Below are 18,178 nucleotides of genomic sequence, written 5' to 3'. Positions count from 1 at the left end.
TGCGCTTGACGAAGCGATTGAAGAGCCCTCCTATCCATGATCGTGGTCCAACCATAGCATTAGCTACAATCAGTCGAGGCTGATCAGAGAGAGATATTAAACAATGAGTTGTAAACTGAATGCTGAAAGCTAAAACCATGCTAATTAGGAATGCTGAAAGAATTTATCAAGAAAATCTACTCACTAAAACATTGAGCTAACTGTGATATGAGGTGAGTGGAATTGTGTGGCCATTCCAACTCTAGACGGTCTTTCTTTCATCTCCAGTGAACTTCATCCTCATCAACCTACATTTCAATTTTAAGCAAACCATTCAATACCAATTAGTTTCACATCAGGTTCAAAATTTGGATGCTAAACTTTGTAACTAAGCTCTTAACTATTCATTATATAATGTAAATGCATTCACTCCGAACAAGAGACATAATCATTCAAAGCAGAAATGGAAGAGTTTTCCATGATTAAGATTAATGACAAAACCATATTAAGCTAATAGATATGTGTAAGTAATGCACTTGTAATTACTCTGTGAAGAGAAGAGCAAGAAGGAAAAAATTGGCGACGCTTCCTTAATCTCATGAGAGAATCATGAACAAAAGGATTAGATTTTTACATTCCTTTTAACCAAAGGAAAAATGGGCACCAAATGATTGCAGTAAACTCATGCGCCTCCATCCAATTCAACCCTTGTCATCATTAGAGATAGGCCAAATGAATATAATAATGACAAACAGAAAGTTTCCTAGAAAAAAATGAAAAAAGATGAATAATTTTTCGTCTCAAGTGCGTAATCAAAGGCCACTTTTTGCTGTAAGACTCTTTTTTTGTACCCCAAAATAACAAAGCTTTGCAATTTATAAAGAAAAAAGTCATAAAAGGTAACGCCCTTTTGTCTCTAGTTCGACAACGACATGAAATGCAAGACAAAAGGGTAAAAAGTAACCTTTTTTGTTACCTCGAAAGTGATTCTCTACTTGTTATTTCATGTATAGTAGCGAAAAAGATGGGTTTGAGGTTCGGCAAAGTGAAACAGCGAAGCAACGAAGCAGATGGGCAAAGCAGCGAAGCAACATATTTGGAGAAAGGAATTTGCGAGATCGAAGAAGCAACCAAAGAAGGACTAAGATCGGCAGAAATTAATTTGTGGGTTTGGGGTAAACGACATAAAGGAAAACCAGAAAGAAAATAAGATGAAAAAGGGCTAGGGTTTTAGGAGATAAAAATACAAACTTTGCGGCGTTTTCAATTTCAAACGCCACTAATATCTTGTCAAGTGCGGCGCTTTAACAAAACGACACTAAACGTTAACCTATTGCGGCGATTTTAGTTACAAACGCCACTAAAGTGCTACTAAGTTGCGGCGTTTGTTGAAAAATGCCATTATAGATGAGCCTATTGCGGCGTTTGTATCGAAACGCCGCTAAAATACTAATTTATAGCGGCATTTTTATAAAAACGCTGTTAAAGTACTACTCACATTGCGGCGTTTGTTGAAAAAATGCCACATAGATGAACCTATTGCGGTGTTTGTATAAAAACGCCGCTAAAGTGATACCCTATATTTTTATAAAAAACGCCGCTAAAATTACCATTTTGTGGCGTTTAGTATGTAAACGCCGCTATATGTTTAAAATTAGTGGCGTTTACTCCTAAAACGCCACTAAAAGCACCGTTGTAGAATAGTTTTGCTGTAGATAATAGATGTATTTTTAGGACGGACCATGGAGACATATGATGATGTTGCGTCGCATGGAAAAAAGAAGAATCGATTGGTAAGATCACATGATAGTGGGGATTCCCACACCTGTACTAACGGACACATTTAAAAAAGTTGTGATAGAAGAATTGTAGAAAAAAATTTCTTGATGGAATAGAGATTTGTTTGAATTGGTTTAGGGAAGAAAATGGTTCTAGTTGCTAAAATAAGGAGAACGAATGAGTTCTTAAGATAAGTAAACATGTATGGTCAAATAGGGCCACATAAGACAACTAATGTGCTAAATCAGCGTTTCGTTATTGCAGTGATGACTGTTAACGGCGAGTGATCGATTTGTTATAAATCGATAACGTTAGTGACTAATTTTTTACTTTTAAAACTTTAGTGAGAAAAACAAACACTTACTTAAATATTAGTGACCATTTATATAAGAGAAAATCGCCTCAGTGACCAAAAAAAAGTTATAATATACGATTTTAACCAACTTTTTTTGGATTTGCCAAAATGACCAACAAAATCGCAACGCGAAATAAAAATCGCAACGCGATCCCCAGAATCGCAAATCAGTTTCCAAAATCGCAACGCGATTCTTGAAAATCGCAATGCGATAGTACAAATTCGCATTGCGATTTTCCAAAATCGCAACGCGAATATGAAAATCGCAACGCGAACACATAAATCGCAACGCGTATCCGTAAATCGCAACGTGTATCCGTATATCGCAACGCGTATCCGTAAATCGCAACGATAATACATAAAATCGCAACGCGTATCCGTAAATCGCAACGCGATATTTAAAGCGCCATTATAATCGCTACGCGTATTTTATTTTCAAATTACAAAAACCAATATTAAGACAAAATCCCGTAATCGCAACTCATAACCTAAAACCTAAAATCACAACTCAGTCCCATCTCCATCTCTCACTCTCTACGGCGAAGAAATCCGTCCCCATCTCCGAAGATTTCCGTCCCCATCTCCGGCGAAATCCCTCACAACCATTCACGGTCAGAAATCCCTCACAATATTCAGAAATGGAAAATCAACCTCCGAGGGTTAGTTTTTTTAATTATTTTTATTTTGAAATGTTTGCATTATTGTAGGTTTTTCATATTGAAACTGATGATAAGTTTACTGGTCATTTCAATAATAGATTAACCATTTCACTTAGATTTCATTTCGCGTTACGATTCTGTCGTTGCGATTTTCATTTCGCGTTGCTATTCTCTCGTTGCGATTTTCAAGTTAGTATTTGTCTTTGTCTTTGTTCTGTCTTTTGGTTGAAGTAATGCAATCCATTCAAGTTTCAATTTGCAGAAGAGTCGCAACGAGATAAATGAAAATCGCAACGAGAGAATGACTGTCGCAACGAGAGAAATGAAAATCGTAACGCGAAATGAAAATCGCAACGAGAGAATCGCAACGCGAAACCAAAATCGCATTGCGATTTTCATTTCGCGTTGCGATTCTCTCGTTGCGATTTCATTTCGCGTTGCGATTCTCTAGTTGCGATTTTCATTTCGCGTTGCGATTCTCTCGTTGCGATTTTCATTTCAACCAAAAGACAAACAGTGTTGCAAATTTTAGTTTCAAGAATAAACTACTACTTTTTATGTTTATTGTTTTTGGTATATCTTCACAGTGTAGTTTTTGGTATATCTAACTTGGTATGTTTATTGTTTTTGTAGAAATTTTTTTCGGCTCAATTGACCTTGAGAAATAAAGTCAGCCTGGCCACTACAATTGCTTCGAAGCTTTCACCTGCTCAAAGACAATTGTTTGAGGAAACCTGCTTCGAGCCATGGCTGAGAGTACAGCATCCGGGTGGAGATGCTAATTTGACCCATTTGTGGCTTCAGACCATGACATCAAATCTACCCGACAGTATACAACGTGGTGAGGAAGAGATATGGTTTCATTTTCCACCAGCGTATACTTGTTTTGGGTGGAAGGAGTTCTGCTTAATCACTGGTCTACGATTCGGACACGATGATGTAGGCCGGTACACTCGTCATATCGCCCGCCCATCATGGTTATCCCGGGTTTTTCCGGATGAGTCAATGGAGAAGCCGAACCTACATGTCGACGACCTGAAGAAATTGTTTAATAAGAAAGCTGGTTTCACTCGGATGGATGACGTCGATGTTGTCCGAGTATGCCTTCTACTACTTGTGTATGCCGGCTTTTTAGGCAGAGAGGCCAGACAACCTATTCATCGGGAGCTAATAATATTGGTAGAGGACCTGAATGCATGGAATCTGTTTCCGTGGGGTTCGTATATGGAAAGCTACCTGGACTAAGTTGTCGTCTGCCTTTGATGACCGCAAAAGTTTGCGGGGCGATGGGTCCAAATACACTTTGTCAGGCTTTGTTTGGGCCTTTAAGGTAAGAATTTCTATATAATGTTTCTAAAATTATAATTAATATTTAACAATTACTAATTTTGTTATTATATTGTTTGTAGATTTGGATATTCGAGGCTTTCCCCAGCATGCGTACATATGCAATAAAAACGTCAAATGATATTCCCAGGGCTATTTCCTGGAAGAGGAAAACTCTGTTGGATTGGGAAGACTTAATACCATATGCGACAATAAATAATGTAAGTTAACACAATACTTTCATATAATATATAAACAAGTTATTAATAGTAGACGTTTAACTTTGTTTGAGTTTTTATATTTTAGGAGGCCAACATTCCATTACAAAGACTGACACCCACGGAGGAAGAGCTTGCCACTGATGGTGGCAAGCTAGTCAGAGTTTTTTTGATGGCACGGATGATGAGCAGCATCCACTTCCTCCAATTCGAGAGCCATCACCTCACCTAGAGCCATCACCCGATCGACCCGACTATACACCTCTAGAACGAGAGCCATCACCTATCCCGTCACATCATCGAGCCTCTTCTCCACCATCACCTCATGATAGGCGACCGGCAAAGATGCCACGACTCCTATCTCCCTGTTCTCCACCTCCACCTCAACGGGATGAGTCAAGGGAGTTACGTGATGAGGTCAATGCCTTGCGTGAGGAGATCGGTACTCTACGCGATAACGATGGTGCATGGCGTGTGGAGGTGTCAACTTTACGTGGTGAGGTTGCCGCTCTACGTGAGATGATAGTATCGTTGCAGAATGAGGTTCATACTCTACGCAACGAGGTAAGTTTAAGATTTTCCATATTTAACTTAATGATAAATTTACTCGTAATTTCACTTAGATTAGCCATTTCACTTAGATTGCTTAGTAAATTTATTCGGTTGCTGCCAATTCTGCTAAACTGTGTATTCTTTAACACTGTGAAATAGTATTTGTCTTTGTTTTGTCTTTTGGTTGAAAATAAATTTGTTCGGTTGCTGCCAATTCTGCTAAACTGTGTATTCTTTAACACTGTGAAATAGTATTTTTCTTTGTTTTGTCTTTTGGTTGAAAGTAAATTTGTTCGGTTGCTGCCAATTCTGCTAAACTGTGTATTCTTTAACACTGTGAAATAGTATTTGTCTTTGTTTTGTCTTTTGGTTGAAAGTAAATTTGTTCGGTTGCTGCCAATTCTGCTAAACTGTGTATTCTTTAACACTGTGAAATAGTATTTGTCTTTGTTTTGTCTTTTGGTTGAAGTAATGCAATCCATTCAAGTTTCAATTTGCAGAAGAAGAAATAGTTTACTTTCGCAACACGAAACTTAAAATCGCAACGCGAAACCAAAATCGCAACGCGAAATGAAAATCGCAACGACAGAATCGCAACGCGAAACCAAAATCGCAACGACAAGATCGCAACGCGAAACCAAAATCGCATTGCGATTTTCATTTCGCGTTGCGATTCTTTCGTTGCGATTTTCATTTCGCATTGCGATTCTGTCGTTGAGATTTTCATTTCGCGTTGCGATTTTGGTTTCGCGTTGCGATTTTAAGTTTCGTGTTGCGAAAGTAAACTATTTCTTCTTCTGCAAATTGAAACTTGAATGGATTGCATTACTTCAACCAATAGACAAAACAAAGACAAATACTAACTTCAGGGTATTAGTTTGAAACATATTTTCTTTGTTATCTGATGCATTTTGTGAACTATGATAGAATAATGACTTGGGTGAATACAATGCAAGTTTGAAACATATTTGTCTTTGTTTTCACTGTTTAAATATCATGTTTGTTTATTTACTGATTTTTGTATTTAATTATTTAGCGGCCCGATAGAGTGGATGCTTTACGTCGGGTTATGCTTGCACGACGGAGTTCACGCATCAGACAGCGTGCACGTGCTATTAAGTCTCCGTACACCCCAATAGTGCGAAGACACCGCAAGAAGAAGCCCGACTCGCCTGTCATCCCTCAAGAGTCCACTCCTATCGTTGAAGAGGCCCCCCTATCATTCCTCGAGAGTCCCCTCCCACCGTTCAAGAGGCCACTGTCATCATTGAAGAGGTCCCTCCCACCATTCAAGAGCCCGATTCACATGGCGTCATATGTAGGCTTCTTGAGAAACCCTCTGACGTGCCGGACATGATGGATTCAAGTTGGCTCTCGTATGAGTTACCGGCCAGTACCATACCGGTATCTGAAGAGGAGAGGGATCAACTACCGGACACAATTCTGGATAACACCCTTTGGGCTAAGACCGCTGTTGATTTTTATCTACATGAGCAGAGCCAGGGGTGTTTCACTGACATATGCAAGCTCACCGATGATATCTATTTGTTGCTTGATCGGTCTTGGTGGGGCGTATTATTAGGGGTCGAAGACAATGGCTATTTCGATGGGGGGGTAAGTCTTATATTTTTCTTATATTTTAATTTGATTAATTTTTTTTTAAATTTATGTAAGTCACTAATATATGTCTTTTTTGTAAAACAGCATATCGATGCGTGGGTGACACGTCTTCTAATAATAAGAAAACTTAAGAAAAATAAAAATATACGATATACAATTATGCCGACGTCTTTTCACGCCGTTCACTTGAAGAATGCACGAGATGAATCATTTGATTTGGGCAATGGACAAGCTAAACTTTATCCTGCATGGTGGGAGGTCGATAAGGTTAGTATTTATTTTAGATTGAGTTTAAAGGTTTTATGAAATAAGTGCGCAAATGAATGAATTATTACTTATGATTGCAGGTGTTTATCCCTGTTTTGGAACGTAAACATTGGATTCTCGTCGAGCTTCAGCTCCCATCCCTTAAGACAATAGTGTATGACAGCATGATAAATTACATATCATTGGCTGATTTAAGAGATGTTATTAAGGGATGGAGCTCTCATTTGGCTAAATTCTTGGATGCGATCAATTATTGGACTCGTTCTGGAAACAAGAAGCCAAAGAAGCTCAATATTACAGTTATTAGAGACGAGACGCGCCACAACAAACGAGCGGAGCCAGAGGAGATTGTGGTCCTCTCGTATGCTTGGCGTTGGAGCGTTTGACGACGGGAAGCATCAAGTATCTACCTCCCACCGATAGAGATAGAGCTGCAGTAGGCTTGTGGTTTCGGCATTATATGGCTAAATTGATATATACGAGACGCTGCCTACCTGCATCCGCGTTATAAAAATGTCCATAAACAATGGTAAGTTTATATACTTTGGTTTGAAAATGTTTGGTTAAGTACCTAGAATTCAATAATTTGCTGTTTGTAGGTTTTAGATGTATAGAAAGTGTTGTTTGAGCAAATGTTTGGTTTCTGCAGGTTAATCTCAGAAGTGAACTGCGTGAAAATGATGTATGGCTGCAAAAGTTGATTCAATAGTTTAATTGATTGTTTTTTGATTGTTTAATTGATTTGTAAAAGTTGATTCAATAGTAGATGATCAGAAATAAGAATTATTGCTTATTTTTGATTGTTTAATTGATTTGTAAAAGATGATTTGTAAAAGTTGATTTGTGTAATTGATGCGAATATAATTCTTATTTGTGCTTGTTTAATTGATTGAAATGTAATGGTTGATTTTGTTGATTTCAATCTGCATTATGTTGAAGGCAAAATTGACTATCGCAATGCGAAATGAAAATCGCAATGCGAAATGAAAATCGCAACGAGAGAATCGCAATGCGAAATGAAAATCGCAATGCGGAAATGAAAATCGCAACGGGAGAATCGCAATGCGATTTTAATTTCGCATTGCGATTCTCTCGTTGCGATTTTCATTTCGCATTGCGATTTTCATTTCGCATTGCGATTCTCTCGTTGCGATTTTCATTTCGCATTGCGATTTTAATTTCCGCATTGCGATTTTCATTTCGCATTGCGATTCTCTCGTTGCGATTTTCATTTCGCATTGCGATTTTCATTTCGCATTGCGATAGTCAATTTCGCATTGCGATTCTCTCGTTGCGATTGTAATTTCCGTGTTGCGATAGTCAAATGCATGCCTAATAGTGATAACAACTGAATAACAAGAGTTGGTTAAGTCAAAATGGTTGGCCTGAGTCATTAATTCAACTGAAAATGTTAAAAGTTCACACATAAAATCCACATAATACAACGTTTGCATTTAAAAATCACCTAAGTTAACAGTCCCAAAAGGTGAAGCCAATTGTGATTTTGATGAGGATCCATATTTTGGTAGAGGAAAAGATGATTTTGATGGCACTGGTGATCCACATGTCAACCTTATATGACCACTTTCCTTGCACCGACTACATGTCGATCTCTTCTTCTCTTCACCCTTAGACGGTATACGATCGTGACTTTTTGGTCGGCCAGGTAGCCTTCTGTCCATGGCTGGTGGCAAAACTGTTTGTAAGTCATCTGGTATGTCCCACTCAGAAGGATGTGGAATAGGGTAGACAATCTCGGCATAAGTCTGTCGATAAACTTCTGTAGTGTAGCAATCCATAGCGTATGCGCTTGAATCATCTTGGTTTAAATGAAGAGCAACTTTTATAACATGGCCACACGGATAACCAGATGTTTGCCATTTCATACAACTACACGTCTTTGCATTTAGATCGACTAGCCCATTTAAGTTATTATCCAGTACTTGAAACAAAGTGTTTGAACATGGTTCAAACTCTCCATGACGTTGACTTCACAACACGTTTCGTTATCTTTTTTTCAGTCCATGGTGTAACACGATGTTCCAATGTTCCTGTAAATTTAAATAAACAATACTTAGTAAAATATATAAATATGATAAGTTACGAATTCAAAGAAATAATACCTGCATGGTTTCTTTTCTTGTAGTACCACTGTTGAATAGAGGCTCGAAAAACTCCATTAACATAGTAATGGGTAATTTCCGGGAATGACGACTTAGAGCGTTGATTGATTCTGCACTATTAGACGTCATGAAACCATATCTTGCTCCAAGTTGATGTACTCTTGACCATCTTTCAAACCCGACATCTTCTAGTGTTTGAGCACACTGAGGCAAAACACGTCTTAAACAATTTATATGCTTATTGAAATCCACTTCCCGATAAGCTTTTACAGCCTTCCAGTATGTCCATTTGTGCTTTTTTATACCAGCAGACCTTGATTTTAGATTTCTATACAAATGAACACCACAAAGTCCATGAAAAGCATCTGGGAAACACCTTCTAACAGCGTTGTCAATTGAGTTTGCCCTATCGGATATGATTGTCAGATTGCTAATAGGACCTATGCAATCCCTAAGATGCCCCATAAACCATGTCCATGAATCAGAGGTTTCAGATTTGCCAACCCCGTAAGCTATTGGCAATATCCCATTGTTAGCATCCATGGCTACTGCTAATAAGTTTACTCCAAGGTATCGACCTTTCAAATGTGCTCCGTCAACTATAATAACTGGGCGCATGCAAGTAATAAACGAACGAATCTACAAAATAATATACACAAGAAATATAATCATTTAAATGTGAAATGCATGTAACTAACAAAAATGAGTCAACAAAATTATATTGATTTACTAACCGTAGCACCAATGGCGATAAACAGCAACTCAAAGCGTCCATCTCTATCTGTTTTGATATGAGTTACTGACCCAGGATTTTCAGCTTTAAATTGTGACAATAAGCCGACAGTTGGGCAAACGATGCTTCTGGCGACCCCCTCAACAATTCCAAGGCATAACATTTGGCTCTCCAAGCTTGAGAATATGATATACTAATCTTGAACCGAGCATTCATGTCAGTCATAATTTCATGTCCCCGATATACCCTGCCATTCAAAAACATAACTCAGCCAGAAAACCACCCAACACCTTTTTGTTTGTCTGTCTATGGTGAGGAAAAACTTGGGTTCTTGAACATGTATGTTTATCAATAAAAGTCCTAACTTGAAACATTTCGCAATCTTTTATTCTCTTTGCAATCATTCGCCACATACAGTTTTTGTCAATCATACACCTTGTTTCGAAACGATCTTTGCTTGATTTGTTAACTTTTAGTTGATAGCCATCTTCCACACATTTCGTATACAAAGCTATCTTCAAGTCTTCCTTTGTATCAAAACAATCATCTTTCTTGATACGAATAACTTTTGTGTAACAATCAATGCTTTCTTTACCAACTCTTCTTCCGGTATCTGAAGTAATTCTGGCATATTCCAGTTATACGCCGTGGCATTTTCTTTTCTTCGGGGATTTTTTCTTCTTCTTTTCTTCTTCAGGATTATATGAATTACAGAATGGATGTTCAACATGTTCATTCACAGTCGTAACTTCCTCCTCATTATCATCAACAATACATTCTTCGGCAACGGCTGTTTCATCATCAAAATTCGGGTATTGACCAATATCAAAATCATTACACGCAGGGTCTGTTTCTCTTCTGAAACATCATCAAAATCCGTGTATTGACCAATATCAAAGTCCGGATATGACCAAGACCAAATTTCGAATACTGACTAGTACTCACAATTTTTTCTGTTGGCTCATCATCGTCTAACTGGTCAATACGAAAATCGGAATTTGGTGCTGAAAGTTGATTGGGATTTGGATTAGAGAAAGGTTGTGGGTTTTGAGAAAAACTTAGTTGATTACTACCCGCTACTGACCCAACAATACTACTTCTAGGTTCAACAACATACAATGTAACATCATCTTGTGAAACACTAATGTAAGCAATGAATCGTTCAACATCTTCATTGTTGGTTAACAAATAAACTTTACCATTTCTCTGATAAGATAGCCTAAATCCACTTAGGGGCTCTAAATTCAATTTATTTGAAACACGTAGCATTAGAGTTTCATAAGTTAACTTTTGTAAAGACAATTTTAGTTGAAGATTCATGGGTAAAGGCATATATTGTAAAACACCATGAACATTATCCCATGACCCTCCAAAACACAAATCTATCCAAACATGATCAACATTAGATGATTTCATGGTTGTAAATTAATTTACTAAACAGACGAGCTGCGAAACTAAAACCTGTTGCCGGATTGGGAAGGATGTCGTTGGATATAGGAACGGATGTCGCCGGAGAGAGTGATAGATGGAGATGGAATGAGTTGCGATTTAGGGATTTAGTTTATGATTTCAGTGTTATATACCCAAAATTTCAGTGTTGTGATTTACAGATTCTCGTTGCGATTTACGGATTATCGTTGCGATTTACAGATTCTCGTTGCGATTTACGGATTATCGTTGCGATTTACAGATTCTCGTTGCGATTTACGGATTATCGTTGCGATTTACAGATTCTCGTTGCGATTTACGGATTATCGTTGCGATTTACGGATACGCGTTGCGATATACGGATACGCATTGCGATTTACGGATACGCGTTGCGATATACGGATACACGTTGCGATTTACGGATACGCGTTGCGATTTATGTGTTCGCGTTGCGATTTTCATATTCGCGTTGCGATTTTGGAAAATCGCAATGCGAATTTGTACTATCGCATTGCGATTTTCAAGAATCGCGTTGCGATTTTGGAAACTGATTTGCGATTCTGGGGATCGCGTTGCGATTTTTATTTCGCGTTGCGATTTTGTTAGTCATTTTGGCAAATCCAAAAAAAGTTATAATAAAAAAAGTTGGTTAAAATCGTATATTATAACTTTTTTTTGGTCACTGAGGCGATTTTCTCTTTATATAATTTACCCCAAAAATTGAAAAGTCAACTACTAATGATCATACAAACCTACAAACTATTCTGATTTTCACTTGTAATCATTTCTTAAGATTCATAAATTATAATTGACACACTTTGTGAGTTATTCATAAATCTCCCTTGACCATATTTCATTAAATTATGTTAATAAGCAATCTCTAGAATTGCTCCCTCCTTCGACTACGGAGAAATTGTCAAAATAAGAAGTTAGGAGATGAAGAAGAGTCATTTAGTGGTCTCCATTACAATATGAGGAAACTATGTATAATACGTTGCGTGTTTTTCTCTCTAATTGGTACTAAGCCTTTTGATATACAACAACATGGTATTCGATTATTTATTGATTTAGTTGAAGCTTATTAATTTTTTTTTTTAAAATAATGTCATTACGCTCAGATCTTTTTCACGAGAGGGAAATTAAAAAACATCAATATTCACGGCATTGAATTATCTCAGTTTACTAGTACTGTTTTTCATGAGATAATTAAACACATGGAAAATGAATCCTTAACTCCCCAGTCCCATACGAACATTAGCGCCTGCTTCCTTTACCCATGTACCTTCTAAGAATGTTTCTACTGTATATTTCATGGCTTCTTCCCTGTTAATATCCCTTCTCCCTGCCCACTTCACTCTATGGTCAGTTCTCGCGCCAGGTCCCGTGTTGTTGAACTCTCCATAGAAAAGGGTATCAAGTGCAAAGTCGCCTTGCCATTCAAGCCATCCGGCAGGGTCGACGAAACCATCGATCAGTGATTCCATTACGATGGTCCTCGAATATAGCTTCCAGGGCCTGCCTAGGTAGCTCTTGAATTGGTTTGCGACTGGTTTAAACAGTGCTTCTGGTAATATCTTACAGTTTTGTAGCACAAAACCGGTCGTTTCCTGCTTGTCTTTCCTCCCTTGAGCAGTGACGATGTTCTTTTGGTTGGGGTTGGGTTGTCTTACGTAAATCAAGCAGTTCTGGAACACGGCGGCTGCGTCACCGAAGATGAAATCTATGGTGCCGGTGATCACGCAACTTCGATAGAACTGGCGGTGAGTATGCGCGTATAAGGTGTCTTGAAACCCCTCGAATCGACAGTTAAGGAAAATCGTCTTATCACTGGAGACTCTCGCTGCCACTGCTTGATGTTTGTTGGGCCCTGCGGTGTTTCTGAATCCCATGCTTTTTGCCATAAATCCAGGAGCAGCAACCACTGAAAAAAAAAAGAACATCTCATTTTATTTCAAAGTTGGAATGATAACGAACAAGTTTCTGAATTATGAGTTTAGTTCCAAAGGTTAAAGTCATCGTCAACATACCAAAAGTTGCGGTATGGTAAGTGGGGATTCCATCAACAAAATTTTTATCCCCTGTGATAATGGACTTTTGTGATCCTTCACCATACATGGTAAGGTTCACCATCTTCTTTGTAATGATTACAGTCTCGGCATATACTCCTTTCTTGACAAATATCACATACCTGTATGCCAGGTTGAAAGTGGATAAATGTGGATATTTATGAATGACAATTATGATGGAAATGGTCAGGTGAACTCAATGATGGGTCATTATTATATATATAGCATACCTTCCTTCATATGTTGGTGGCATGGCAGCAAGTGCTTCATTAATTGTTCTGAACTTTCCGGAACCGTCTTGTGCCACGGTTACATTTGGTGTCGGCGTGTCATCTTCCTCTTCCTTCAACAGCCTGCGTTCTTCAACGTTTATCCAGATGGGAAGCCCATCCTCGGCCAACAAGGGAAATCTGGTTTGTAAGAGTCTGCGTTTGAGGGTTGGCTTCTCCTGGTGTGGATTCATCAATCCAGCCATTTCACTAACCACGGCAAGGGAATTGCTAGTATAAACCTCGCTACTGTTGAGGGTAGTCCCGAACTGGAGCTTCAATGGTCCCTCAGGGAAGCTATCAACACAAGTTTCCTGGTACGACATTACAGCACTTAACCAATTGGTCAAGTCCCCATCGGTTGGTTGCTTCCCTGGAACGATTGTTCTTATTCTATCAACAGAACTCTGTAATTCTTCCTTGGCATTTTCCATCACTTCTCTACAAACATCAAACGCTCTTCTCTCCAATTCAGTATGCAATATGATCATGCTGGCTTTGGCAAAGGCCTTGTCGAGCTCTTCGGTCGTTGATGTGATGAAAGACTTGACAAGTTCTTTGGGTTGAGTCGCCAAATTTGGATTCTGTGCTATTGTCTTCACAAGGGTGTCCGAACATAAGCTCTTGTAAGTTGTACCCTCGCAAAACGATGTCACTAATTCTTTGGGTGCTGCTGATGGTGCAAGAGCTGGAGCCAGAACTGGAGCTGGAGTTGGCGGATGTGATGGTATTGGTGCAAGTAATGGAGGTAGAGGTGATGGTGTTGGTGATGGAGATGGAGACGGAGATGGAGATGGAGATGATGGTATTAGTGCAGGTAACGGAGGTAGAGGTGATGGTGTTGGTGATGGAGATGGAGATGATGGTATTGGTGAAGGTAATGTAGGTAGAGATGATGGCTTTGGTGCAGGTGATGGAGATGGAGATGATGGTATTCGCGCAGGTAATAGAGGTAGAGATAATGGTGTTGATAAAGGTGATGGAGATGGAGCTGGTGTAGATGATGGAGGTTCTGGAAATGGAGCCGGAGTTGGTGTAAGTGATGGAGGTTTTGGAAATGGAGCCGGAGCTCGTATAGGTGATGGTGGTTTTGGAAATGGAGCAGGAGCAGGTGGTGATTTTCGAGGAGATGGCGCCGGAGCTTTGGGAGATGACGGTTTTGGAGGACGAACGTTCGGAGCGGATGGTTTGGTAGGTTTAGGAGAAGGTGGCGAGGATGATGGAGGAGTTTGATGATTTGATTTATTCTGGTCGCTGTTATTACTATCACCTTTGTTCTCCTTTTTGTTACTATTTTCCGTTCTACTTTTCATAGAAACAATAGCCATGGCAACCGCCGCCGCAATACCAGCAAGGACTAAGATAGACAAGGCAATGGTTATCCTCTGTTTGAGTACCCGTTGTCTCTCCTGTCTCCGACGTTCTTGTATAAAATCAAAATCTTGAAACACCATTTTTATCAATTTTCGGCTGAGGCAGAGAGTTCTCTCTGCCTTAGTTTCAAGCTAAGGCAGAGAGGGCAATCAAAGAAACCCAATGTGATTATATAACCCTTTGTCTCTTCCCTTGCCACCCTTCTACTTTGGTTCGGATTTTCAGCTTCAATCTTATTGCCATGAAACATAAAAGTGGAGTCTGGACAGGAGAAGTTTTAGGCATCCTATTCTGATGAATGATACACTTTTCTTCTCTCCTCATCGCATTTCCCTACATTTCTATCATTGACATTGGGCTTCAATTGCTTTCAACCGTATGCTAAAAATGGCTGCTGTGTTAAATTAGCTCCAATTTTAGAAGATTAATTCCAAACATGGGAAAAAACACATTGTTTTTTTGCTGGTCAACTGTTAAAGCTATATACTAACTTGTGACCTGTCGGCACTTGCTGTCCGATGAATTCCAGTCGATTATTAAGATGAATGCATGAAGAAGGGGAAAGTTCTTACTTCATATGCTTGTTAGTTAATCGTCTTAAGAATTTATCTAAACTTTGACAGTACTCAAAGATCGAGAGAGAAAGGAAAGCCGGTTGCGTTTAGCCAATTAGCTCCGGGGATAAAATTCCGAGCAGTATAGCTTTGAGCCTCTGATTCGTTGGTGATCAAACTATACCCCGTCCATGTAACCCTACTTGACGTGTTTGCGCCAGGTCCGATGTTTTGATACTCCCGATATGTCAAAGTGTTTAGTGCAAAATCACCATTCCAAGGGAACCAACCAGCGGGGTGAATAATATCACTTATGACAGATTGCATGATAATTCTCGAATATTGCTTCCATGGTCTCCCTAAATAGGTAGAAAAATTGGCCTTCATGGCTTCTAAATCATGTGTAGCACCGATCCTGCATTTTTGGATCACAAGCCCGGTGTTCTGGTTCAGATCATCATGGCCTCGTGCGGTGACCATGTTCCTTTGGTTCCGATCGGGTAGACATGCATGGATGTCGCAGTCTTGGAACACAGCTGCTGCATTTCCGAAAATGAAGTCCACGGTACCTGCAATAAGGCATTCTGAATAGAACTGATGAAGGCTGTGGACATAGACCTGGTATGCTAACATGTCACACCTGTAGAATGCTGATAAGTCCGATCCAACGTGCAGTGCCACCGCTTGGTGCTTCGATGGTCCAGCCGTGTTCTCAAATGTTATGTCCCTGGCCAAGAATCCGTCCCCCACAGCAGCTGCAAAAATGTTTAAGATACAAATTGTTCAATTTCAACTTCATTAATCATTCAAAATTTTAAACGGAGTACTCACCGACAGTGGAAGAGTTGAAAGTGGTGCTGCCATCAACGATATTTCTGCTAGCAGTGATGATGGTGTTGACCCTAACATCTCCCACGAACATGAGATTGATTTTCCTCCTTGGAACAGCCACGTTTTCCCTATACACTCCAGATTTAATCTTTACAACGTAACTCGTCTTGCTTCTCTCCGGCGCGGCCGCCACCACTTCAGACACCATGAGGAAATCACCACTGCCATCAGCCACCACGGTTAGTTAGTAGTCACTGTTGTCGCCTGTAATAGTCTACTATCTCCCGCCGACAACCATTCAGACCACTCGGTTTCGTCTTGCTCCTTAAGCTGCCTACCGGATGATGGGTGACCCTGGCTTGCCATGTCCGTGTCGGTCAAGTTCTTGATCATTGCCAGGGCATTGCTGCACATACGGAAAACATGCATCTGCCCTTCGAGGCAAGTTTCTTGGTTGGACATTGCAGGACAAAGAAGGCTCTTGAGATCATCAGCGTGTTGAGAAATCGACTTTTTGAAGTCGGGATAATCTATGAGATCTTGTTCAGCTTTGGATAGCTCATCCAAAGTTTCATCCTCCATTTCGAGACAGTCATAAAGGGCGGTCATTTCACGCTTCATGAGGCTCTTCCAGCGGGTACTGATGAACTTCCTGATGGATAAACAGTTACTCTGGACAGCACTTACCGTCAAGTTCAATGACAATTCTATAACATCCTTGGGGTTCTTGATCTTGGTCTTAGCATCTCGGGCTGAAGAGATTGTTGAGAAGCATAACTCTGGGTACAATGTGGCGCTACATGAAGATTTGATGATGGAGTGAGCTACTTCAGTGTTATTGCCGGATTTCTTATTGGAAATGGTGGTGGCAATGGCAACAATAGCAATAACGAGAAGGATAGAAGCAAAGAGAGCCAAGAAAAGCTTTTTCCTACGTTGGGATGTCGCAAATCCAGCATCACCAGAGATGGACATTTTCGACGGCAGCCAATTACTAGAGTTGGAAGTTGTCTTAAGGGAAATTATGAAGAGAAATGATAGTATTTTGGTGCTCTTAAATACTAGAAGATGAGGGGATCAAGACTCAAGATTTGTCAGTTTAATAATGAACTAATTAGTAGCTGTAGTAGCATCAAACACGATATTATCTAAATTTATTGTTTTAGTGAGGACAAACTTATAATGCAATCTTGAAGTGGCAAGTGGGATTCTTTATAGAATTGTTTAATAAAAATATAATGTAAAATGTTATGTTTTGGTCGTGGGACAACAATTTTTTTATATGCAACGGTAACCGATATCAGGAAGCACCAACACAGGCTAAGCCTCGTTTTGCGGATCTGTATTCAGTTACCGTTAAGTTTTATAATTACAAGTAAAAGTTTATACTAATATTGATAACGAAATTTTACACAAAAGTCATGTGGTCAAATTTTGTTCCTAATCTTTTCTACTCTGCGTTGGCTGGAAATGTAGTATTGGGACCTACAGCACGGCAGTTGATCTCATTTTAGATCCTTGGCTTCTGACAATCCACTGCATTTTCTTGACGTCTTGATCAATAGTTACAACTTTTTGGTGTTAATTGAATTAAATGTCTGAAATTCAACTCTACTAATGAAAATTTTCATTGTTCAGACATTCAACTCTTCCAACGAGCAGCAAAAGTATACAATTGATCATCCTGTACCTCTATACTTCGCTAAGATGGTCAACGAAAGATTACATTCAAGCATCTGTTGGTATAAGTAACAGAGGAAACCATTGGTGCCTAAATTGTTGCATTATTTTGCCAAATAAGTTATTCAAGACTCACTTTTACTCTATTGGGTTTGTCGATTCTTAACGCCGCAGCAGGCTTCAATGGTAAGAGACTGCCCATCACGTGATAAGTGGAACCTTCTCGGTGCTGGGAACTCCTTTTCCTAACATCACAAGACCAAACATGCTTATAACTAAATCAGACAGGCAATTCTTCAGCACAACAGCTGTTCCCATCTTGTCTGCTGCCCTGTATTGTGTAAATTTATCGCATTGTATAGTGG

At 39.4% G+C, this 18,178-nt stretch overlaps 1 protein-coding gene and 1 pseudogene across 1 annotated transcript; both read right to left on the bottom strand.

Moving 5' to 3' along the window:
• Nucleotides 1–9,891: 9,891 nt before the first annotated feature.
• On the bottom strand, nucleotides 9,892–17,108 carry LOC120207360 (annotated as a pseudogene).
• Nucleotides 12,217–14,828, bottom strand: LOC120207357 (putative pectinesterase/pectinesterase inhibitor 45). Its single transcript, XM_039206834.1, has 3 exons — nucleotides 13,336–14,828; nucleotides 13,067–13,227; nucleotides 12,217–12,960 (listed from the first exon to the last, which is right to left on the bottom strand). The coding sequence occupies exons 1-3, from the start codon at nucleotides 14,826–14,828 to the stop codon at nucleotides 12,269–12,271; spliced, it is 2,346 nt and encodes a 781-aa protein (XP_039062765.1). The 3' UTR covers nucleotides 12,217–12,268.
• Nucleotides 17,109–18,178: the final 1,070 nt, after the last annotated feature.

Source organism: Hibiscus syriacus, unplaced genomic scaffold (assembly GCF_006381635.1).
Source record: "Hibiscus syriacus cultivar Baekdansim isolate YM2019G1 unplaced genomic scaffold, ASM638163v2 tig00014614_pilon, whole genome shotgun sequence".
Classification (NCBI taxonomy): domain Eukaryota; kingdom Viridiplantae; phylum Streptophyta; class Magnoliopsida; order Malvales; family Malvaceae; genus Hibiscus; species Hibiscus syriacus.
This window is presented reverse-complemented; position numbering and strand designations above follow the sequence as displayed.

Excerpts from the sequence above, each read along its gene's own strand:
- LOC120207357 (XM_039206834.1), bottom strand. The coding sequence starts at position 14,828 with ATGGTGTTTCAAGATTTTGATTTTATACAAGAACGTCGGAGACAGGAG. Across the intron at positions 13,228-13,335 it reads CCACCAACATATGAAGGAAG|GTATGTGATATTTGTCAAGA; the intron begins GTATGCTATATA and ends CCTGGCATACAG. Across the intron at positions 12,961-13,066 it reads TTACCATACCGCAACTTTTG|TGGTTGCTGCTCCTGGATTT; the intron begins GTATGTTGACGA and ends TTTTTTTTTCAG.